The following is a 27,568-nucleotide window of genomic DNA, read 5'->3' as shown; positions in this document are numbered from 1 at the left end:
AGTGTTGGCAGTCACTCTCCCCTGATGTCCCTTATGAGTCTCCACCTTCTTGTTCTTTTCTGGTGTCGTGGCACGGCATGGATTGGCATTCACATTATTCAGAGAACCTATAATTCCACCAGTGAGGTATCAACTGAAAAATTTGCTTTAAAAATTGCTATTTGGTCAAACACTGATGACATCCTAGATCTGAATGAATGAACTAATCGTATGAAATCCTTTCCTCTTTACATAGTTGAATGCGCTGACAACAAAATCACACAAAAATTATCAATGGAAATCATCCACCCCTGGAGGTCTGGATATGGAGTCACACTCAAAATCCCAGTGGAAAACTCCACTACAGGCTGATCCAACTTTATGTAATGTCCTTAATACAAGTCCCAATGAGGCTCAGTAGTGTGTGTGGCCTCCACGTGCCCGTATGACCTCCCTACAACGCCTGGGCATGATCCTGATGAGGTGGAGGATGGTCTCCTGATGGATGTCCTCCCAGACCTGGACTAAAGCATCCGCCAACTCCTGGACAGTCTGTGGTGGATGGAGCGAGACGTCCCAGATGTGCTCAATCAGATTCAGGGGAACGGGTGGCCAGTCCATAGCATCAATGCCTTCCTCTTGTAGGAACTGCTGACACACTCCAGCCACATGAGGTCTAGCATTGTTTTGTATTAAGAGGAACCCAGGGCCAACTGCACCAGCATATGGTCTCACAAGGGGTCTGAGGATCTCATCTCGGTACCTAATGGCAGTCAGGCTACCTCTGGCAAGCACATGGAGGGCTGTGCGGCCCCCCAAAGAAATGCCACACACACCATTACTGACTCACCACCAAAGCAGTCATGCTGGAGGATGTTGCAGGCAGCAGAACATTCTCCACAGCGTCTCTAGACTCTGTCACGTCTGTCACATGTGCTCAGTGTGAACCTGCATTCATCTGTGAAGAGCACAGGGCGCCAGTGGTGAATTTACCAATCTTGGTGTTCTCTGGCAAATGCCAAACGTCCTGCACGGTGTTGGGCTGTAAGCACAACCCCTACCTGTGGACGTCGGGCCCTCATACCACCCTCATGGAGTCTGTTTCTGACCGTTTGAGTGGACACATGCACATTTGTGGCCTGCTGGAGGTCATTTTGCAGGGCTCTGGCAGTGCTCCTCCTGCTCCTCCTTGCACAAAGGCGGAGGTAGCGGTCCTGATGCTGGGTTGTTGCCTCCTCCACGTCTCCTGATGTACTGACCTGTCTCCTGGTAGCGCCTCCATGCTCTGGACACTACGCTGACAGACACAGCAAACCTTCTTGCCACAGCTCGCATTGATGTGCCATCCTGGATGAGCTGCACTACCTGAGCCACTTGTGTGGGTTGTAGACTCCGTCTCATGCTACCACTAGAGTGAAAGCACCGCCAGCATTCAAAAGTGACCACATCATCAGCCAGGAGGCATAGGAACTGAGAAGTGGTCTGTGGTCACCACCTGCAGAACCACTCCTTTATTGGGGGTGTCTTGCTAATTGCCTATGATTTCCACCTGTTGTCTGTTCCATGTGAAATTGATTGTCAATCAGTGTTCTTCCTGAGTGGACAGTGGGATCTCACACAAGTGTCAGTGACTTGGAGTTACATTGTGGTGTATAAGTGTTCCCTTTATTTTTTTGAGCAGTGTATAAGGGGGTTGGGTGGTCTCATAGACTATAGAAGAAAATTGGTCACAAAAAATTGGTCTTTTTGGAGGGGTCCTCTCAATGGTCTTCTTGAGAATTTTTATCTTAATTTGTATGGGGGGGGGGGGGGGTTACCAGATTCTCAAGCAATGTTAGATGTCAGGGAGGTCTTGTTGTCAAGGAGATGATAAGCAGATGTTTCTGGCAGCGGCTTACCCCCACCACAGATGCAAACTCTGTCAAGCATAGCTGTGTATTGGGCAGGATCAGTTGTGATAGTCGTCGGACAAGTTCTAAGATATACGGCCAACTTTATCTGTCATCTGTAAAGGCCCTTGTCCACCCTGAGGGTTTGCATCTATTTTATCAATCGACTTCAATTCACTTCCGTGAACCGATGACCTTCAGGTCATCGGTTCACGAATGTGAATTGAAGTCGATTGATAAAATAGATGCATACCCTCAGCGTGGACAGCACCATTTCAAGAAGTGGTCCACCTTCTTATATGGATATGTCCCCTGTAAACCATCCTGCCTGACATGTATGGCTCCTGTGGCCTCTGTTGTCTTCTCCGTCAGCTTGAAATTCTTTGCCACGCTTCCCTTTTCTTGTCCTCATCTCCCAGCAATCATTGCAGCTCTGTTCTGCCAGCCAGTTCCCTCTCCAAGAGCAGCCCCCACCCTCCTGCTCTGAGCAGCAGAGAGAGATTCAGTGTCTGATTGGCTGAGGCTGCACACACCTCCCAGTCTTAGCACCAAAATAGAGCATGACTCATCAGTGCAGGGCAGAAACCCCATGGTCTGTGTCTCTCAGGAGGGTGGGGGCTGCTTTCAGAGAGGGATTTTGACTGAGACAGAGTGGATGGCTGGATGATGTCATTGCCTCACTTCATGCAGAATCTACGAGCCGCCCCTCCTCGAGCAAAAAACACCAGCCGGCGCGTTGTCACCATTAAAGCCGGGATGAAAGGTTTTATCCCTCAACGTGCGTACGAGCGAGACTGTCCTCCAGATACAAGTGACATATAATGTGTGAACAGCTAAGGTCACTTTGTAAATAAGAAATAAGTGGATGTGAAGATGTTTTCCTTCTTTATGCTCGGAGTCCTTCACACCTCCAGGATTTACCGATTCCTCCAAGACGTCTTGACTTGTGGAGAACCTTCCCGGCTGCATTCAGGCCCCTACGATGGTGTGAAGTGAACGTTCAGCGGACATTGGGACTCCAGGAGGATAAAGATCTATTTACTCTTAGCAACCAAGTCCGACTTCAATCTGCTCGGCCATTTTTATATGTTGTTAAGGACAACAAGGACATTTATTCCTTCTATTAGTTTGTGTCCGATCCCGCTCGGTTATAGATGATTTACGAAAGGAAAACGGCAAAACTTCTCAGGGCTGGTGCGAGGATTTTTGCCATACTGGGTAAAAGGTAATTTTGCCGCCCCTGGACTCCACCCATTGGCCCGCCCCATCTTATTACTGGGGAGACACATTGTAACAAACCTCCTCCTCCTGTAATCTCCTTACTACTGGGGTGACACACTGTAACAAACCTCCTCCTCATGTAATCTCCTTACTACTGAGGTGACACACTGTAACAAACCTCCTCCTCATGTAATCTCCTTACTACTGGAGTGACACACTGTAACAAACTTCCTCCTCATGTAATCTCCTTACTACTGGAGTGACACACTGTAACAAACCTCCTCCTCCTCATGTAATCTCCTTAATACTGGGATGATACACTGTAGCAAACCTCCTCCTCATGTAATCTCCTTACTACTGGGGGTGACACACTGTAACAAACCTCCTCCCCATGTAATCTCCTTACTACTGGGGTGACACACTGTAACAAATCTCCTCATGTAATCTCCTTACTACTGGGGTGAAACACTGTAACAAACCTCCTCCTCATGTAATCTCCTAACTACTGAGGTGACACACTGTAACAAACCTCCTCCTCATGTAATCTCCTTACTACTGGAGTGACACACTGTAACAAACTTCCTCCTCATGTAATCTCCTTACTACTGGAGTGACACACTGTAACAAACCTCCTCCTCCTCATGTAATCTCCTTAATACTGGGATGATACACTGTAGCAAACCTCCTCCTCATGTAATCTCCTTACTACTGGGGGTGACACACTGTAACAAACCTCCTCCCCATGTAATCTCCTTACTACTGGGGTGACACACTGTAACAAATCTCCTCATGTAATCTCCTTACTACTGGGGTGAAACACTGTAACAAACCTCCTCCTCATGTAATCTCCTAACTACTGGGGTGACACACTGTAACAAACCTCCTCCTCATGTAATCTCCTTACTACTGGGGTGACACACTATAACAACCCTCCTCCCCATGTAATCTCCTTACCACTGGGGTGACACACTGTAACAAACCCTCTCCTCATGTAATCTCCTTACTACTGGGGTGACACACTGTAAAAAAAAAACCCTCCTCATGTAATCTCCTTACTACTGGGGTGACACACTGTAACAAACCTCCTCCTCATGTAATCTCCTTATTACTGGGGTGACACACTGTAACAAACCCCCTCCTCATGTAATCTCCTTACTACTGGAGTGACACACTGTAACAAACCCCCTCCTCATGTAATCTCCTTACTACTGGAGTGACACACTGTAACAAACCTCCTCCTCATGTAATCTCTTTACTACTAGGGTGACACACTGTAACAAACCTCCTCCACATGTAATCACCTTACTACTGGTGTGACACACTGTAACAAACCTCCTCCTCATGTAATCTCCTTACTACTGGGGTGACACACTGTAACAAACCTCCTCCTCATGTAATCTCCTTACTACTGGGGTGACACACTGTAACAAACCTCCTCCACATGTAATCACCTTACTACTGGTGTGACACACTGTAACAAACTTCCTCCTCATGTAATCTCTTTACTACTGGAGTGACACACTGTAACAAACCTCCTCCTCCTCATGTAATCTCCTTAATACTGGGATGATACACTGTAGCAAACCTCCTCCTCATGTAATCTCCTTACTACTGGGGTGACACACTGTAACAAATCTCCTCATGTAATCTCCTTACTACTGGGGTGAAACACTGTAACAAACCTCCTCCTCATGTAATCTCCTAACTACTGAGGTGACACACTGTAACAAACCTCCTCCTCATGTAATCTCCTTACTACTGGAGTGACACACTGTAACAAACTTCCTCCTCATGTAATCTCTTTACTACTGGAGTGACACACTGTAACAAACCTCCTCCTCCTCATGTAATCTCCTTAATACTGGGATGATACACTGTAGCAAACCTCCTCCTCATGTAATCTCCTTACTACTGGGGTGACACACTGTAACAAATCTCCTCATGTAATCTCCTTACTACTGGGGTGAAACACTGTAACAAACCTCCTCCTCATGTAATCTCCTAACTACTGAGGTGACACACTGTAACAAACCTCCTCCTCATGTAATCTCCTTACTACTGGAGTGACACACTGTAACAAACTTCCTCCTCATGTAATCTCCTTACTACTGGAGTGACACACTGTAACAAACCTCCTCCTCCTCATGTAATCTCCTTAATACTGGGATGATACACTGTAGCAAACCTCCTCCTCATGTAATCTCCTTACTACTGGGGGTGACACACTGTAACAAACCTCCTCCCCATGTAATCTCCTTACTACTGGGGTGACACACTGTAACAAATCTCCTCATGTAATCTCCTTACTACTGGGGTGAAACACTGTAACAAACCTCCTCCTCATGTAATCTCCTAACTACTGGGGTGACACACTGTAACAAACCTCCTCCTCATGTAATCGCCTTACTACTGGGGTGACACACTATAACAACCCTCCTCCTCATGTAATCTCCTTACCACTGGGGTGACACACTGTAACAAACCCTCTCCTCATGTAATCTCCTTACCACTGGGGTGACACACTGTAAAAAAAAAACCCTCCTCATGTAATCTCCTTACTACTGGGGTGACACACTGTAACAAACCTCCTCCTCATGTAATCTCCTTATTACTGGGGTGACACACTGTAACAAACCCCCTCCTCATGTAATCTCCTTACTACTGGAGTGACACACTGTAACAAACCCCCTCCTCATGTAATCTCCTTACTACTGAAGTGACACACTGTAACAAACCTCCTCCTCATGTAATCTCTTTACTACTAGGGTGACACACTGTAACAAACCTCCTCCACATGTAATCACCTTACTACTGGTGTGACACACTGTAACAAACCTCCTCCTCATGTAATCTCCTTACTACTGGGGTGACACACTGTAACAAACCTCCTCCTCATGTAATCTCCTTACTACTGGGGTGACACACTGTAACAAACCTCCTCCACATGTAATCACCTTACTACTGGTGTTACACACTGTAACAAATCTCCTCCTCATGTAATCTCCTTACTACTGGGGTGACACACTGTAACAAACCTCCTCCTCATGTAATCTCCTTACTATTGGGGTGACACACTGTAACAAACCTCCTCCTCATTTAATCTCCTTACTACTGGGGTGACACACTGTAACAAACCTCCTCCTCATGTAATCTCCTTACTCCTGGGGTGACACACTGTAACAAACCTCCTCATGTAATCTCCTTACTACTGGGGTGACACACTGTAACAAACCCCTCCCAAACCGCTCCCAAAAATTGTAACAAACCTCCTCATGTAATCTCCTTACTACTGGGGTGGACACACTGTAACAACCCTCCTCCTCATGTAATCTCCTTACTACTGGGGTGACACACTGTAACAAGCCTCCTCCTCATGTAATCTCCTTACTACTGGGGTGACACACTGTAACAAGCCTCCTCCTCATGTAATCTCCTTACTACTGGAAAGACACACTGTAACAAACCTCCTCCTCATGTAATCTCCTTACTACTGGGGTGACACACTGTAACAAACCTCCTCCACATGTAATCACCTTACTACTGGTGTGACACACTGTAACAAATCTCCTCCACATGTAATCTCCTTACTTCTGGGGTGACACACTGTAACAAACCTCCTCATGTAATCTCCTTACTACTGGGGTGGACACACTGTAACAACCCTCCTCCTCATGTAATCTCCTTACTACTGGGGTGACACACTGTAACAAGCCTCCTCCTCATGTAATCTCCTTATTACTGGGGTGACACACTGTAACAAACCCCCTCCTCATGTAATCTCCTTACTACTGGAGTGACACACTGTAACAAACCTCCTCCTCATGTAATCTCTTTACTACTGGGGTGACACACTGTAACAAACCTCCTCCTCATGTAATCTCCTTACTACTGGAAAGACACACTGTAACAAACCTCCTCCTCATGTAATCTCCTTACTACTGGGGTGACACACTGTAACAAACCTCCTCCACATGTAATCACCTTACTACTGGTGTGACACACTGTAACAAATCTCCTCCTCATGTAATCTCCTTACTTCTGGGGTGACACACTGTAACAAACCTCCTCATGTAATCTCCTTACTACTGGGGTGACACACTGTAACAAACCCCTCCCAAACCGCTCCCAAAAATTGTAACAAACCTCCTCATGTAATCTCCTTACTACTGGGGTGACACACTGTAACAACCCTCCTCCTCATGTAATCTCCTTACTACTGGGGTGACACACTGTAACAAGCCTCCTCCTCATGTAATCTCCTTATTACTGGGGTGACACACTGTAACAAACCCCCTCCTCATGTAATCTCCTTACTACTGGAGTGACACACTGTAACAAACCTCCTCCTTATGTAATCTCTTTACTACTGGGGTGACACACTGTAACAAACCTCCTCCACATGTAATCACCTTACTACTGGTGTGACACACTGTAACAAATCTCCTCCTCATGTAATCTCCTTACTACTGGGGTGACACACTGTAACAAACCTCCTCCACATGTAATCACCTTACTACTGGTGTGATACACTGTAACAAATCTCCTCCTCATGTAATCTCCTTACTACTGGGGTGACACACTGTAACAAACCTCCTCCTCATGTAATCTCCTTACTACTGGGGTGACACACTCTAACAAACCTCCTCCTCATGTAATCTCCTTACTACTGGGGTGACACACTGTAACAAACCTCCTCCTCATGTAATCTCCTTACTACTGTGGTGACACACTGTAACAAACCTCCTCCTCATTTAATCTCCTTACTACTGGGGTGACACACTGTAACAAACCTCCTCATGTAATCTCCTTACTACTGGGGTGACACACTGTAACAAACCTCCTCCACATGTAATCACCTTACTACTGGTGTGACACACTGTAACAAACCTCCTCCTCATTTAATCTCCTTACTACTGGGGTGACACACTGTAACAAACCTCCTCTTCCTCATGTAATCTCCTTACTACTGGGGTGACACACTGTAACAAACCTCCTCCTAATGTAATCTCCTTAATACTGGGGTGACACACTGTAACAAACCTCCTCATGTAATCTCCTTACTACTGGGGTGACACACTGTAACAACCCTCCTCCTCATGTAATCTCCTTACTACTGGGGTGACACACTTTAAAAAAAAATCCCTCCTCATGTAATCTCCTTACTACTGGGGTGACACACTGTAACAAACCTCCTCCCCATGTAATCTCCTTACTACTGGGATGACACACTGTAACAAACCTCCTCCTCTTGTAATCTCCTTACTACTGGGCTGACACGCTGTAACAATCCTCCTCATGTAATCTCCTTACTACTGGGGTGACACACTGTAACAATCCTCCTCCTCATGTAATCTCATTACTACTGGGGTGACACACTGTAACAAACCTCCTCCTCATGTAATCTCCTTACTACTGGGGTGACACACTGTAACAAACCTCCTCCTCATGTAATCTCCTTACTACTGGGGTGACACACTGTAACAAACCTCCTCCTCATATAATCTCCTTACTACTGGGGTGACACACTGTAACAAACCTCCTCCTCATATAATCTCCTTAATACTGAGGTGACGCACATCAGGTGACGGGGTCATGGTGGTGCCGGTTGAGCGATTGGTTCAGATGCTGGTTGTCTTTCTTGCGGCGCCCCCATCAAGATGGCGCTCTAGGCAGCTGCCTATTTTGCCTATAAGCAGAGTCGGCCCTGGATCTTCTCCATAACCACATATTCCCTGGATTTATACGTCGGCTGAACAGACAAGAATCTTTCCTTTCATACTAGAAATCATTTATCTCTCAATATATTTTTGGTTCTTCATAAAAAAAAGGAGGTAAATTAGTAAAAGTTCTAGGAACGCTGAAGATAATCTCTGGTGGGGCGCGGTGTGTGACTTGTTATCCATTCATCTCGTTTAAAGGGGTACTCCGGTGCTCCAGTATTCTGAACAATTTGTTCTGAACGCTCAGAGCCGGTGGCATGACATCACGAGGGGGCGTGGCCCTGACATCACGACCACTGCCGCAGGAACCTGGTGTTTGTTTACAATTCAGAGAACTTTAGCTACTGATTGCAGTTTTGGTTCTGTTCACATCTGTATAAGTCAACTTGTGTTTAGATTTGTGGGTACAGATGGTTGTGATGGGGGTACCGATGGTTGTGATGTGGGTACCGATGGATGTGATGTGGGTACCGATGGATGTGATGTGGGTACCGATGTGTGTGATGTGGGTAGCGATGTGTGTGATGTGGGTACCGATGGACGTGATGTGGATACCGATGTACGTGATGTGGGTACCGATGGACGTGATGTGGGTACCGATGGGTGTGATGTGGGTACCGATGGGTGTGATGTGGATACCGATGTACGTGATGTGGGTACCGATGGGTGTGATGTGGGTACCGATGGGTGTGATGTGGGTACCGATGGGTGTGATGTGGATACCGATGTACGTGATGTGGGTACCGATGGACGTGATGTGGGTACCGATGGGTGTGATGTGGATACTGATGGACGTGATGTGGGTACAGATGGTTGTGATGTGGGTACCAATGGATGTGATGTGGGTACCGATGGACGTGATGTGGGTACCGATGGATGTGATGTGGGTACCGATGGATGTGATGTGGATACCGATGCACGTGATGTGGGTACCGATGGACGGGATGTGGGTACCGATGGACGTGATGTGGGTACCGATGGACGTGATGTGGGTACCGATGGACGTGATGTGGGTACCGATGGACCTGATGTGGGTACCGTTGGACATGATGTGGGTACCGATGGACATGATGTGGGTACCTTGTGCCCAAATGAGGAAATCCAGGAGCTGAACCATCAAATTTTACAAAAGCATGTCCACGGTGAAGATGGGTCATAGAAATGATACATTCTATTGGGTTATGGGGAGTCGAGTCCATGAGAATTGTCCCCAGAATCTTCTATTGGGCTTGTCCTCTGCTGGACCATTGAGACCTATTTGGGTCAGAACCGGGACCCACAGGAGGGTCCATTTGTTCTCTCGTGATCATCCAGTCCAAGAGTTGTTTCATTTTAGTCACATAAACATAAAGGTAGGGTACGTCCTCTCCTAGAAAATTCTCAGTAAGACATTAGGAAGGAATTTAATGTTCCATTAAAAGCTTCTGTCGCAGATTTTGTACCAAATACAGGACAAAATGGTGCAACACACTTAATTATTTTGTCGATAGGGCCCATCGGACGCTGGTGGTGTCTGGCATGCAGAGGATCCAACACCACCATTTAGTTTAGCTGTTCTCCTCCTAAGGGGAAGCAGAAAAATGGGAATAAACATGCACCAGTGGTTTGAACCTAACACTAAACAGAATGTATTGTACAGATTTATTTTTTTAACTAAATGATAAAAAAATAATATTTTTTTTTTATATGTTTTTATTTTCAGTCCTGATGATGCAACCATTGGCCACTCCAATGTTTGTGTGGTTTCATCCACATATGGCATCTTTACTGTTAACAATTGGTTAAAATGTCAATAGACTCGCTTTGTACTCTGTCATTGCTATAGGGCCGTGATGGCCAAGAGATAAAATTATGACTTGTGACTTTCAAGTTTATGTTGTCCATCCTGTAGACCAGTGGTTCCCAACACAGTCCTCGAGGTCACCGATATTCTGGGTTTTTTCAGTTACTCCACTGGAATAAAACAGGGAAAATGCAAATTCTGGACAGTTGGTAAAGCCTTGAGGACTGGGATGGGGACCTCTGCTATAGACCAAGTTGTGGGCCCTTGAGGACTGGGTTGGGAACCTCTGCTATAGACCATGTTGTGGAGCCCTTGAGGACTCGGTTGGGGACCTCTGCTATAGACCATGTTGTGGAGCCCTTGAGGACTGGGTTGGTGACCTCTGCTATAGATCATGTTGTGGAGCCTTGAGGACTGGGTTGGGGACCTCTGCTATAGACCATGTTGTGGAGCCCTTGAGGACTGGGTTGGGGACCTCTGCTATAGACCATATTGTGGAGCCTTGAGGACTGTTTTGGGGACCTCTGCTATAGACCATGTTATGGAGCCTTGAGGACTGAGTTGGAGACCTCTGCTATAGACCACGTTGTGGTGCCTTGAGGACAGGTTTGGGGACCTCTGCTATAGACCATGTTATGGAGCCTTGAGGACTGAGTTGGAGACCTCTGCTATAGACCACGTTGTGGAGCCTTGAGGACAGGTTTGGGGACCTCTGCTATAGACCATATTGTGGAGCCTTGAGGACTGGGTTGGGGAACTCTGCTATAGACCATGTTGTGAAGCCTTGAGGACTGGGTTGGGGACCTCTGCTATAGACCATATTGTGGAGCCTTGAGGACTGGGTTGGGAACCTCTGCTATTGACCATGTTGTGAAGCCTTGAGGACTAGGTTGGGGACCTTTGCTATAGACCATGTTGTGAAGCATTGAGGACTGGGTTGGGAACCATGTTGTGGAGCCTTGAGGACTGGGTTGGGGACCTCTGCTATAGACCATTTTGTGGAGCCTGGAGCACTAGGATGGGGACCTCTGCTATAGACCATGTTGTGGAGCCCTGAGGACTGGTTTGGAGACCTCTGTTATAGACCATATTGTGGAGCCTTCAGGACTGGGCTGGGGACCTCTGCTATAGACCATGTTGTGGAGCCCTGAGGACTGGTTTGGAGACCTCTGCTATAGACCATATTGTGGAGCCTTCAGGGCTGGGCTGGGGACATCTGCTATAGAGCCTGGAGCACTAGGATGGGGACCTTTGCTATAGACCATGTTGTGAAGCCTTGAGGACTGGGTTGGGTACCTCTGCTATAGACCATGTTGTGGAGCCCTGAGGACTGGGTTGGGGACCAGTGTTATAGACCATGTTGTGGAGCCTTGAGGACTTGGTTGGAGACCTCTGCTATAGACCATATTGTGGAGCCTTGCAGACTGGGATGAGGACCTCTGCTATTGACCCTGTTCCGGAGCCTTGAGGACTGGGTTGGGTACCTCTGCTATAGACCATTTGGTGGAGCCTGGAGCACTAGGATGGGGACCTTTGCTATAGACAATGTTGTGAAGCCTTGAGGACTGGGTTGGAGACCTCTGCCATAGACCATGTTGTGAAGCCTTGAGGACTGGGTTTGGGACCTCTGCTATAGACCATGTTGTGGAGCCTTGAGGACTGGGTTGGGGACCTCTGTTAAAGACCATATTGTGGAGTCTTGTGGTCTGGGATGGGGACCTCTGCTATTGGCTATGTTCCGGAGCCTTGAGGACTGGGTTGAGTACCTCTGCTATAGACCATTTGGTGGAGCCCGGAGCACTAGGATGGGGACTTTTGCTATAGACCATGTTGTGAAGCCTTGAGGGCTGGGTTGGGGTCCTCTGCTATAGACCATGATGTGGAGCCTTGAGGACTGGGTTGGAGAACTCTGCTATAGACCATGTTGTGGATTCAGTGGTCCATTAAACCTACAATGGTGAAAAAGCCTATTGAAACACCACTGATCTGCTCTTTGCCGAAAGATGAAGAACAATCGTAGACTTGTTAACTCTTCAGGAATATAAGTACCGCCATTATGTTCACAGCACACGACACGTGTCCCCGTGTTCCCAGGGAAAGACTTTATGAAGTCCTCATAATATTTGCATGTACTTGCTATTAGTACCCTCAGGTCTTCATTAAAAATTCTTGGCGTTGGGTTAACGGAGCTCGTTGTCTTCCAGGTCTCTCGTGTAATTGGGCATAAAAAGACCCTCAAGAGTTTTTCGTGTCTTTCGGCTGCCAGGTACTTTCGATGGGGGACGCCTACATATTACAGATCCTCAGGCGGAGTAGCAAAGAGTGAATTGAGCACTGAAATTACTAGGTGCTAATTCACATGAAGCAAAATGTCCAACTGCGTTCGGTCAAGGTTCAGCATGCTGTTTCAGGCAGTGCTCAGTCAAGTAGGTAGATAACCAAAGAAAAAGAAGTAGACAGAGACAGCACTCACCGATCAGCAGTCTTTATTGTTCAAAACATCGAGTACATGGCGGCAACTATAGCAGGTAGTAACAGAGAAGGCGGGGGGGCGCTTTATGATGTTTGGAGAAGCTAGAGGATCTGAAATAGCCAAATACAAATAAGTAGACAGAGACGGCACTCACCGATCAGCAGTCTTCTTAATTGTTTAAAACATTGGTTTTATGGCGCCAACTATACCAGGTAGTAACAGAGAAGGCAGGGGCGCCTTAAGGCGGGGGGCACTTTATGGTGTTTGGTTGGGAGAAGCTAGAGGATCTGAAATAGCCAAATACAAAGTAGACAGAGACAGCACTCGTCGATCAGCAGTCTTCTGTATTGTTCAAAACATTGGGTACATGGTGGCAACCATAGCAGTTAGTAACAGAGGAGGAGGGGGGCACCTTATGACGGGGGGCACATTTTGATGTTTGCTTGGGAAAAGCTAAAGGATCTGAAATAGCCAAATAGAATTAAGTAAACAGAGATGGCACTCACCGATCAGTGGTTTTCTTTATTGTTTAAAACATTGGGTACATGGCGGCAACCATAGCAGGTAGTAACAGAGAAGGCGGGGGCGCCCAACACCCCCACCTTCTCTGTTACTACCTGCTATGGTTGCCACCATGTTCCTGATGTTTTAAACAATAATGACCGCTGATCAGTGAGTGCCGTCTCTGTCTACTTCTTTGTATTTGGCTATTTCAGATCCTCTAGCTTCTCCCATGTAAACATCATTAAGCGCCCCCCACCTTCTCTGTTACTACCTGCTATGGTTGCCGCCATGTACCCGATGTTTTAAACAATAAAGACCGCTGCTCGGTGAGTGCCGTCTCTGTCTACTTCTTTGTATTTGGCTATTTCAGATCCTCTAGCTTCTCCCGAGCAAACATCATAAACCGGCGGTGACACGGTGACTTGGTGGTTGCGGACAGAGCAGTAAATCTTCCAAACGACTCCTCGGGACGTCTTAAATCTGTCTCCACGAGGCAATGCAGGATCCTCTACTCTATGATACGCTTGCCCTCCCTGGCCTGGCAGCGCCCAGTATAATATACGGCAGGTTCTCCTGGCGCTGGCACACACAGCCACGCTCGCATTACCGCCGTAGAGTCCGTTGTCAGCTCCGTGCCATGATTTGTAGGGTAGCGGCCGGAGCAGTCGGCAACTCGTACATCAGAGAGGCCACGGCAAGGTCGGCAGTGGAGACACGATCAGGAGAACAGAAGATGGAGTGTTCATAACGCTATGCCATGAATGTCAATGCGCGGAGAGCAAGTGATGATCAAGGGAAATACAGTGAAGCCCACTTGACCCACTTAACCTTTCGTGGTGATCCAACCCAAATATATCAGGGGGCCGTACAGAGATCTCTCCCTGATCTATTTATATCCAGGACTGTATCTATAACAAGGGGGCATCCTCTACGTCTAGAGGAAAGAAGGTTTCTACTCCAGCACAGACGGGGGTTCTTTACTGTAAGAGCAGTGAGGCTATAGAACTCTCTACCAGAGGAAATGGTCATGGGGAACTCAATAAAAGAGTCCAAGAGGAGGGGCCTGTATACATTTCTGGAGAGTAATAACATCATAGATTATGGATAGTAAATTTAAAGGGACAGAACGTTGATCCAGGGCTTTATTCTGAGGCCATATTGGAGTTGGGAATTATTTCTTTCCCCTGGTATGGGGCAATTTCATTATTATTTTTTTTTTGCACAATGGGGATATAGGTTGAACTTGATGGACTCTGCTCTTTTTTCAACCTTAAAGGGGTACTCCACTGCCCCAGTGTCCTGAAAATTCAGTTCCGAATGTTGGGTGCGGGCTGCGGGCGTTGTGGAAACCCTGCAATCTTTGTGCAGCACCTGGCGTTCATTTAAGATCCTGGATACGGGTGGTGGGGTCGTGATGTCAATGCCATGCCCCTCATGATGTCACACCATGCCCCCTCAATGGCAGCCCTTACACCCCCTCCCATAGACATGCATTGAGGGGGGTGCCGTGAAGTCACAACCCCCGCAGCCCGCACCCAGCATTCGGAGCTGAATGTTCCGGACGCTGGGGCACTGGAGTACCCCAATAAAGGGGTACTCCGCCCCGAGACATCCTATCCCCTATCTAAAGGATAGGGGATAAGATGTCTGATCGTGGGGATCCTGCTGCTGGGACCTCTGTGCAGCACCTGGCATTCTTTTAGGACACTGTGTGCGAGCGGAGGGGTCGTGATGTCACTGCCACGCCCCTCGTGATGTCACACCACGGCCCCTGAAAGTCTATGGGAGGGGGCGTGATGTTAAATGGGGCGTGGCCGTGAAATCACAACCCCGACGCCCGCTCCAAACATTCGGAACAAAATGTTCCGAACGCTGGGGCAGCGAAGCACCCCTTTAAGAACTATCAAAACCTGTCCAGAGGAAAAGTTGCTGAGTTGCCCATAGAAACCAATCAGATCGTTTCTTTCATTTTTCAGAGGCCTGAAGTTGCTGAGTTGCCCATAGCAACCAATCAGATCGCTTCTTTCTTTTTTCAGAGGCCTGAAGTTTCTGAGTTGCCCATAGCAACCAATCAGATCGCTTCTTTCATTTTTCAGAGGCCTGAAGTTGCTGAGTTGCCCATAGCAACCAATCAGATCGCTTCTTTCATTTTTCAGAGGCCTAAAGGCCTCTGAAAAATGAAAGAAGCGATCTGATTGGTTGCTATTGGCAACTCAGCATCTTTTCCTCTGGACAGGTTGTGATAAACCTTCCCCAATGTAACTACATATAGTTGTGTAATTTCTGCGATACATGAACACTGAGATAAGTCCTTCCCGGAAAACTGCGTGTGAGACGTTAGGAAGGAACCGATGAGACTGGAATATGATGCATTATGGGAATTATATGTATCTCAAAGAAATATGGACAATTACACTTAATGTTCTAGGAGCGTTATAGCTTATAATGGATCTTAACTCTCTCAACAGATATCAACATGGCGGGAGAGCCCAAGCCCCATAGGCCCAAAGGGCTGAAGCGGGCGGCGGCTGCACTGTACAGGTAAGAGATGAGGCCACACCCCCGAGGAGTCATTCCCGCTAATATAAACTTATTGATGAAAATAATAATGGACCAAAAAGAGTCATTGAGTTTGAAGGAAAATTTCTATGTGTAAATGTGATAATGATCTATGGAAGTGGTTATAATATTAGGAAAATAATGAGGGAAAACGTCACAATAGAAAGGAGGATCTAATGCCCTGTTGGATCCCTGGCAGTGTGCTGTGTCACGCCGTCCTCCTATCCCGTCCTAGTATTCTGTCCTCATATCCCGTCCTCATATCCCGTCCTCATATCCTGTCCTCCTATCCCGTCCTCGTATCCTGTCCTCATATCCCGTGCTCATATCTTGTCCTCATATCCCGTCCTCATATTCCAACCTCATATCTCGTCCTCATATCCCTACCTCCTATCCTGTCCTCATATCCCGTCCTCATATCCTGTCCTCATATCTCATCCGCATATCTCATCAGCATATTCCGTCCTCATATTCCGTTCTCATATCCTGTCCTCATATCCTGACCTTATATCCTGACGTCATATCTTCTCCTCATATCCCATCCTCATATCCTGACCTCATATCCCAACCTCATATCTTGTCCTTATATCCTGACCTCATATCCGACCTCATATCTCATCCTCATATCCCGTCCCCATATCTTGTCCTCATACCCTGACCTCATATCCCATGCTCATATCCTATCCTCATCTCCCGACCTCATATCTTGTCCTTATATCCAGTCCTCATATCCTGACTTCATAGCCCCACCTCATATCCCGACCTCATAGCCCGACCTCATAGCCCGACCTCATATCCCGTCCCCATATCCTGTCCTCATATCCTGTCCTCATATCTTCTCCTCATATCCTGTCCTCATATCCCATCCTCATATCCTATCCTCATACCCTGACCTCCCATCCTGTCCGCATATCTCGTCCTCATATTCTGTCCTCATATCCGGACCTCATATCCTGTCCCCATATCCTGTCCTCATATCCCGTCCCCATATCCTGTCCTCATATCCTGACCTCATATCTTCTCCTTACATCCTGTCCCCATATCTCGTCCTCATATCCTGACCTCATATTCCATCCTCATATCCCGACCTCATATCTCGTCCTTATATCCAGTCCTCATATCCTGACCTCATATCCCCACCTCATATCCCGTCCTCATATCCCGGACCTCATATCCCAACCTCATATCCCGACCTCATATCCCATCCTCATATCCCGTCCCCATATCCTGTTCTCATATCCCGTCCTCATATCTTCTCCTCATATCCTGTCCTCATATCCCATCCTCATATCCTATCCTCATACCCTGACCTCCCATCCTGTCCGCATATCTCGTCCTCATATTCTGTCCTCATATCCGGACCTCATATCCTGTCCCCATATCCTGTCCTCATATCCCGTCCCCATATCCTGTCCTCATATCTTTTCCTTACATCCTGTCCCCATATCTCGTCCTCATATCCTGACCTCATATTCCATCCTCATATCCCGACCTCATATCTCGTCCTTATATCCAGTCCTCATATCCTGACCTCATATCCCCACCTCATATCCCGTCCTCATATCCCATCCTCATATCCCGTCCCCATATCCTGTTCTCATATCCCGTCCTCATATCTTCTCCTCATATCCCGACCTCATATCCCATCCTCATATCCTGACCTCCCATCCTGTCTGCATTTCTCGTCCTCATACTCTGTCCTCATATCCGGACTTCATATCCTGTCCCCATATGCTGTCCTCATATCCCGACCTCATATCTCGTCCTTATATCCAGTCCTCATATCCAATCCTCATATCCTGTCCTCATATCCTGTCCTCATATCTTCTCCTCATATCCCAACCCTATATCTTGTCATATCTTGATGCAGAGTGGAGCTTGTGGAGTAGGTACCTGAGGTTCCATAGACTTGTATGGGACTTCAGACAAATCCCAAACACTCGCAAATGGGGGGTAGGTAAGGGTTAATTTAATAATCCTATATTTTTAGTTAACATATAAGTCACAAGTTTTATCAAATTATCTCCAGCCTTTTAGAAGTGATGCTGGAACACACATTCATATACATATATACACACATATAGAATCAGTACATACAAATATATACACACATACATATTTATACACACATATATATATATATATATATATATATACACCTATATACAGTACATATACACATAGATACAGTACATACACACACATACATATATGCACATACATACACATATATACATATATTTATACACACATATATACAGTACATACACATATATACACACACAACTACATATAGTACATACACATATATACATATATACACACACATACAGTACATACACATATATACATATATACACACACATATACAGTACATACACATATATACATATATACACACACATATACAGTACATACACATATATGCATATATACACACATATATACAGTACATACACATATATACATATATACACACACATATACAGTACATACACATATATACATATATACACACACATATACAGTACATACACATATATACATATATACACACACATATACAGTACATAAACACACACGTATATATATATATTTATATACACACACATACAGTACATACACATATATATATATATACACGCATACATACAGTGCATACACATATATACACACATATATACACACACATATATACAGTACACACACATATATACAGTACACACACATATATATACATACATACACATATACATATATTTATATACACATACATACAGTACACACACATATATACAGTACACACACATATATACATATATACACATACATACAGTACACACACATACATACATATATACACATATACATATATACAGTACACACACACATACATACAGTACATACATACAGTACACACACATATATACATATATACACATATACATATATACAGTACACACACATACATACAGTACACACACATATATACATATATACACATATACATATATACAGTACACACACATACATACAGTACACACACATATATACATATATACACATATACATATATACAGTACACACACATACATACAGTACACACACATATATACAGTACACACACATATATACATACATACACATATACATATATTTATATACACATATATACAGTACACACACATATATACATATATACACATACATACAGTACACACACATACATACATATATACACATATACATATATACAGTAGACACACATACATACAGTACATACACATACATACAGTACACACACATATATACATATATACACATATACATATATACAGTACACACACATACATACAGTACACACACATACATACAGTACACACACATATATACAGTACACACACATATATACATACATACACATATACATATATTTATATACACATACATACAGTACACACACATATATACAGTACACACACATATATACATATATTTGTCCAGTTGACATAATGTGGCCCCACAATACATCTCCTCGTTGTTCACATGGCCGCCCTGGTAATTATGGCCGTGAGCTCCGACCAGCCACGTCTCATGGCGCCACTGCCAGGAAACCACCGACACAGATCTCCGCATCTCAGACTACAAAGCCGACTAAAAGCGCAACTGAGATCTCCCCTCCGGATATTAAAGGGTTATTCACGCCACAATTATCCTTTAAAACCAATTATAAGGGCTGAAAGCATAAAAAAAGGAATCGGCGGGGGTTTTGCAGTCATTTCGGAGGCAATTAAAATAATTATTGGATTTCTTATATTAAGGATTTATCAAGGCCGCGGTACGAAAAATCTCAACCCAATCCCATTAAGTAGTAAAATCTGCCGCCGAGTGTAAATTACCGATGACTTGAAAGGAGAAACGGTTAAACAGCATCATTACCGCCACCCGCACCGCGCCGCGCGCCGGCTGGGGATCAGACGGGTCTTGTGAAAGAAGTGCGCAGCGTTGGGATTTAATATGTGGTCCGTAATGGCTGCGCGGAGGCCAAGGTCACATGACGGTGTAGTGCGGATATATTTAGCTTATTAAAAAAACTCTATAAATTAAACGGCTTATTGTTTAGCGCTGATGGCAAAAAAAAAAAAAAGTCTATATGTTTAAATAAAGAAAGGCCGCGTGCCGCCATATGGTGCCATATGTCACAGATATTCTCCCCTAATGGAAAAAAAAACGGAATCAGAGGTGGAGAGGTACAGGTCCTATAGCAGTGGTCTCCAACCTGCGGACCTCCAGATGTTGAAAAACTACAACTCCCAGCATGCCCGGACAGCCGTTGGCTGTCCGGGCATGCTGGGAGTTGTAGTTTTGCAACATCTGGAGGTCCGCAGGTTGAAGACCACTGTCCTATAGGCTTCTATTTATCCAGGAATAGAAAAATATCTAAAAACAGCGCCACCCTTGTCTTCAGGTTGTGTGCGGTATTACAACTTGCCTCCATTCACTTCAACGGAACTGAGTTGCAATACCACAATACCACACACAAAATGAGGAGAGGGGTGGAGCTGTTTTTCGATTCCTGATTAACCCCTTTAACCTGCATGTTGCTTTAGGGGGACATACATTTTGGGAGAATAAGCAATATGTCGTATAATAGCTTTTCCCAACCTAGGTGCCTCCAGTTTTTGCAAAACTACAATTCCCAGAATACCTAAACAGGCAAAGGCTTGTCTGCCTCCTATAGAGGATTTAATCTGTCCCTGAAAGGTAAATCAAGGCTTTCCTCTCATCTAAGCGGCCTTTGGCAGCAGCTGCAGGCACCTTGGTTGGGAAACACTGCTGTAAAGGTTAAAAAAAAAAGTTGTTTCCTATCTACAGGACAGGTGGGTGATTGGTAAGGCTTTATTGGATGGGCCCCCCACCAATCACATGTCCGTCTGTCTGTCGGGAACTTGTAATAGAGAAAATTGACGCATAAGAATCATGTGATCAATAACCCGTTGAATATTTATTTTACGCTTATTTAACTCCTTGAGGACCAAGGACGTACCTGTACGCCCTCGTCCCGCTCCCCTTCTATGACGTGGGCTCAGGAGCTGACGGCACTTAGTCATAGTGGGTTGGTCCTGAAGGCTATCAGCCACCAGGACCAATGGCTAATACCGGACATCACCGATCCCGGTGATGCCTGGCATTAACCCCTTAGACGCCGCAATCAAAGTTGATCGCGGCGTCTAAAATAAAATTTATAAAAACAGTCCCGGCAGCTTAGCGGAGGTGATCGGGACCCCCGCGGTGTCCCGATAAGCTAAGAGGACAGTGAGAGGGCCCTTACCTGCCTCCTCACCGTCCGATCGTTGCTAGGATGCTCCAGGATACCTCAGCAGGCTGGAGCAATGGAGCACCGATAACACTGATCAATGCTATGCTATGGAGCCACAGTGTGTGCAATCTAATGATTACATGTAATAGTCTCCAATGGGAACTATAAAATAGTGTAAAAAAGTAAAAAATAAAATAAAACATGTTACTAAATGTTAATAAACAAGTTAAAGGGGTTATCCAGGAAAAAAAAAATATATATATATATATATATATATATATATATATATAATCAACTGGCTCCAGAAAGTTAAACAGATTTGTAAATTACTTCTATTAAAAAATCTTAATCCTTTCAGTACTTATGAGCTTCTGAAGTTAAGGTTGTTCTTTTCTGTCTAAATCCTCTCTGATGACACGTGTCTCGGGAACCACCCAGTTTAGAAGAGGTTTGCTATGGGGATTTGCTTCTAAACTGGGCGGTTCCCGAGACAGGTGTCATTAGAGAGGATTTAGACAGAAAAGAACAACCTTAACTTCAGAAGCTCATAAGTACTGAAAGGATTAAGATTTTTTTAATAGAAGTAATTTACAAATCTAACATAACAGGAAAATGTAGCATTCACTCACCGCATAAACGGCTTCTGTGTTCCCGGCTGGAGGGGGTCACGGGTCTTCAGGACTTCAGGAGCGCTCAGAGGCTACAACTGGTAGTTTCACGTGCTGCTGCGCGCTTCCTCCGGCCTCGAAGAGAAGAAGAGGGAAGAGGCCGGAGGAAGCGCGCAGCAGCGCGAGAAACTACCGGTTGTAGCCTCTGAGCGCTCCTGAAGTCCTGAAGACGCTGACCCGTGACCCCCTCCAGCCGGGAACATAGAAGCCGTTTATGCGGTGAGTGAATGCTACATTTTCCTGTTATGTTAGATTGATACTTCACCTTGTCGCATGCACCCCGCAGGTACTACCGAGTAACTGGACCCTGACAACTGCTGGACCCTGTCTCTGTTCTCCTATCCCAATTAATTTACAAATCTGTTTAACTTTCTGGAGCCAGTTGATATATATATATATAAAAAAAAAAAAGTTTTTTCCTGGATAACCCCTTTTATAAATAAAAATTTGAATCACCCCCTTTTTTTCAATAAAAAAGAAATACGTAAACAAAAATAAAAATATGTTGTATCGTCGCGTGTGTTAATGTCCGAACTATAAAAATATATCGTTAATTAAAATGGCGTACACGTAAAAAAAAAAAAATGTTTTTGTATTTTTGGTCACTTTGTATACCCTTAAAAAAAAAGGGATCAAAAAGTCAAAACAAATATGGTACCGATAAAAACGTCAGATCACGGCGCAAAAACAATGAGCCCTCATACATCCCTGTATGCGGAAAAATAAAAAAAGTTATAGGGGTCAGGAGGAGACATTTTTAAACATACTAGTTTTGGTGCACGTAGTTATCATTTTTCAACAGAAGTAAAAGAAAATAAAACCTATATAAATTGGGCATCAATTTAACCGTATGGGCCTATAGAATAAAGATAAGGTGTCATTTTTGCGAAAAGTGCAATGTGTAGAATCGGAAGCCCCAAAAATTACAAAATTGAGTTATTGTTTATTTTTTGTTGTGCCCCACAAAGATTTTTTTTTTTCTGGTTTTGCAGAACATTTTGTGGTGAAGTGATTGAGGTCACTACGAATAAAAATGCGCAATAAACAAGCCCTTATATGGGTCCGTAGGTGGAAAATTGATAGGGTTATGATTTTTAGAAGGTGAGGAAGAAAAGGGGTTAAATAAAATAGCGTAAAATAAATATCTAAATATATATATATATATGAAAAGCCTCTCCAAAGCCTCTTTTCCATAATAAAAAGCATGAAATTAATATTTTAAAAAAATGCTTAAAATATATACAAATGCCCCATCCTAATAAAAATATAAATCATCTCCCTTTTCCCATAATAAAAAAAAAAAGACTATTTAGGATCACCGCGTGCAGACAGGTCCGAACTGTTAAAATATTTAATAAAATACAAAACACCAGAATTGCTGATTTTGTATGTGACCATGGGTATCGTTTAATCATCTGGACGCACAGAATAACGGGAACGGGTAAGTTTTACGGTAAAGTGCGCTGCGTAAAAAAAAGAAATCCCAAAAAGTACCAAAATTGGGCAAAAAAAATTTAGTTTTTTCTTGCTTTGTCGGACATTTTATGGTAAAAGTTAAAAAAAGGCGTCAATGCAAAGTACAATCAGTGGCACAAAAAACAAGAAGAAGCCTCATATGGGTCTGTGGATGGAAATATTAAAGATTTGCGGCTCTTAGAAGGCGAGGAGACATTTTATGGTAAAATAAAAGATGTCAATGCAAAGTACAATTGGTCCCACAAAAAACAAGTCTCATGAGGGTCTATAGAAAAAACAAAAACACAAGAGTGAAAATTAGCCGTCTCCTCAAGGGGGTATAGGGCGGAGGTCTCCAAAGTGTGAAACTACAACTCCCAGCATGTCCAGACAGCCGTTGGAGACCACTGGTGTTATATAGGACATGTGTTCTTGGATGAACAAGTAGGATACAATGTATTCTTCACACCGTCACCGGATCGCGCAAAAGACGTGACTCGAATACCAGAAGTGCCTGGTGGCAGACGACAGGTTAAATATAAATGACACCTTTGATGCGTAATTTAGTGCTGTGCAGATACCATGCGGAGGGGGGGGGGGGGGATCCTCCGGGGAGTAATAGTCTGCAGAAGCTCCCCCCCCACCCCCCTCGGCCCGGAGTGCTGGCGATTTACCATTCTCTCTCTTCTCTCTCGGCAGCGGCTACGAATTTGACTTTGATTACTACAGAGAAGACTTCTATGAGAGGTGAGTGGAGCCGCGCTGGGGGGCATGTCGACCTATTTTTTGTTCTCCGTCACAGTGTGAATTGTGTTCAAGCGGCAGGGGGGTGGGGGAGAGAGAATCAAAGCACGACGGGAGTGCCGGCACTAATGCGCTCCCCCTCCCCTCCCTGCAACCAACCTAGAAAGAAGAAGAGTGGATGAGATGTCTCTGGACGTGTTAATCATATGGAGGATGGGGGGAGGAGGTGAGGGGCATCATGGGGGATCAGATCATCGTAGGGTTGTAGAAGAGTAGAATGGGCACAACGATGCCACCAATCATCGACCAATGTATATGGCTGAATGGAAACAGTGACCTGCGCTGTACGTCAGCTGTGATTGGTCCATATAGAAGAATCTAAATGTCCGATTATAGAACCATAAATTCAACATGTATCCTACATCATCACCTGTATCCTACACCATCACCTGTATCCTACACCATCACCTGTATCCTACACCATCACCTGTATCCTACACCATCACCTGTATCCTACATCATCACCTGTATCCTACATCATCACCTGTATCCTACACCATCACCTGTATCCTACACCATCACCTGTATCCTACACCATCACCTGTATACTACACCATCCCCTGTATCCTACATCATCCCCTGTATCCTACACCATCACCTGTATCCTACATCATCCCCTGTATCCTACACCATCACCTGTATCCTACATCATCACCTGTATCCTACACCATCACCTGTATCCTACACCATCACCTGTATCCTACATCATGACCTGTATCCTACACCATCACCTGTATCCTACATCATGACCTGTATCCTACACCATCCCCTGTATCCTACACCATCACCTGTATCCTACATCATCACCTGTATCCTACACCATCACCTGTATCCTACATAATGACCTGTATCCTACACCATCCCCTGTATCCTACACCATCACCTGTATCCTACATCATCACCTGTATCCTACATCATAACCTGTATCCTACACCATCACCTGTATCCTACACCATCACATGTATCCAACATCATCCCCTGTATCCTACACCATCACCTGTATCCTACACCATCACCTGTATCCTACATCATCACCTGTATCCTACATCATAACCTGTATCCTACATCATCACCTGTATCCTACATCATCACCTGTATCCTACATCATCACCTGTATCCTACATCATCACCTGTATCCTACACCATCACCTGTATCCTACACCATCACCTGTATCCTACACCATCACCTGTATCCTACACCATCACCTGTATCCTACATCATCACCTGTATCCTACACCATCACCTGTATCCTACATCATCCCCTGTATCCTACACCATCACCTGTATCCTACATCATCACCTGTATCCTACACCATCACCTGTATCCTACACCATCACCTGTATCCTACATCATGACCTGTATCCTACACCATCACCTGTATCCTACATCATGACCTGTATCCTACACCATCCCCTGTATCCTACACCATCACCTGTATCCTACATCATCACCTGTATCCTACACCATCACCTGTATCCTACATAATGACCTGTATCCTACACCATCCCCTGTATCCTACACCATCACCTGTATCCTACATCATCACCTGTATCCTACATCATAACCTGTATCCTACACCATCACCTGTATCCTACACCATCACATGTATCCAACATCATCCCCTGTATCCTACACCATCACCTGTATCCTACATCATCACCTGTATCCTACACCATCACCTGTATCCTACATCATAACCTGTATCCTACATCATCACCTGTATCCTACATCATCACCTGTATCCTACATCATCACCTGTATCCTACATCATCACCTGTATCCTACACCATCACCTGTATCCTACACCATCACCTGTATCCTACACCATCACCTGTATCCTACACCATCACCTGTATCCTACATCATCACCTGTATCCTACACCATCACCTGTATCCTACATCATCACCTGTTTCCTACATCATCACCTGTATCCTACATCATCACCTGTATCCTACACCATCACCTGTATCCTACACCATCATCTGTATCCTACACCATCACCTGTATCCTACATCATCACCTGTATCCTACACCATCACCTTTATCCTACATCATCACCTGTATCCTACACCATCACCTGTATCCTACATCATAACCTGTATCCTACACCATCACCTGTATCCTACACATCACCTGTATCCTACATCATCACCTGTATCGTACATCATCACCTGTATCCTACATCATAACCTGTATCATACACCATCACCTGTATCCTACATCATCACCTGTATCCTACACCATCACCTGTATCCTACATCATCACCTGTATCCTACATCATCACCTGTATCCTACATCATCACCTGTATCCTACATCATCACCTGTATCCTACATCATCACCTGTATCCTACATCATCACCTGTATCCTACACCATCACCTGTATCCTACATCATGACCTGTATCCTACATCATCATCTGTATCCTACATCATCACCTGTATCCTACATCATCACCTGTATCCTACACCATCACCTGTATCCTACATCATCACCTGTATCCTACATCATCACCTGTATCCTACATCATCACCTGTATACTACATCATCACCTGTATCCTACATCATCACCTGTATCCTACACCATCACCTGTATCCTACACCATCACCTGCATCCTACATCATCACCTGTATCCTACACCATCACCTGTATCCTACATCATCCCCTGTATCCTACACCATCACCTGTATCCTACACCATCACCTGTATCCTACACCATCCCCTGTATCCTACACCATCCCCTGTATCCTACACCATCACCTGTATACCACACCATCCCCTGTATCCTACACCATCACCTGTATCCTACACCATCACCTGTATCCTACACCATCCCCTGTATCCTACATCATCCCCTGTATCCTACACCATCACCTGTATCCTACACCATCACCTGTATCCTACATCATCCCCTGTATCCTACACCATCACCTGTATCCTACATCATGACCTGTATCCTACATCATCATCTGTATCCTACACCATCCCCTGTATCCTACATCATCATCTGTATCCTACATCATCACCTGTATCCTACACCATCCCCTGTATCCTACATCATCATCTGTATCCTACACCATCCCCTGTATCCTACATCATCATCTGTATCCTACACCATCCCCTGTATCCTACATCATCACCTGTATTCTACATCATCCCCTGTATCCTACATCATCACCTGTATCCTACA

At 44.9% G+C, this 27,568-nt stretch overlaps 1 protein-coding gene across 4 annotated transcripts in view; it reads left to right on the top strand.

Moving 5' to 3' along the window:
• Nucleotides 1-27,568, top strand: part of RALY (RALY heterogeneous nuclear ribonucleoprotein) — a 201,088-nt gene that overhangs the window by 158,062 nt on the left and 15,458 nt on the right. For 3 of the 4 annotated variants that reach the window (XM_056547934.1, XM_056547932.1, XM_056547933.1), the window contains 2 exons: nt 16,038-16,110; nt 24,271-24,318. In XM_056547934.1, coding sequence (XP_056403909.1) covers nt 16,038-16,110; nt 24,271-24,318 — 121 coding nt within the window. The remainder of the gene's footprint in view (nt 1-16,037; nt 16,111-24,270; nt 24,319-27,568) is intronic. The other variant, XM_056547935.1, reaches the window with a different exon arrangement.

This window comes from Hyla sarda, chromosome 12 (assembly GCF_029499605.1).
Source record: "Hyla sarda isolate aHylSar1 chromosome 12, aHylSar1.hap1, whole genome shotgun sequence".
In the NCBI taxonomy this organism is placed as follows: Eukaryota; Metazoa; Chordata; class Amphibia; order Anura; family Hylidae; genus Hyla; species Hyla sarda.
Note: the sequence above shows the minus strand (reverse complement) of the source record. Positions and strands in the feature narration are given on the sequence as shown.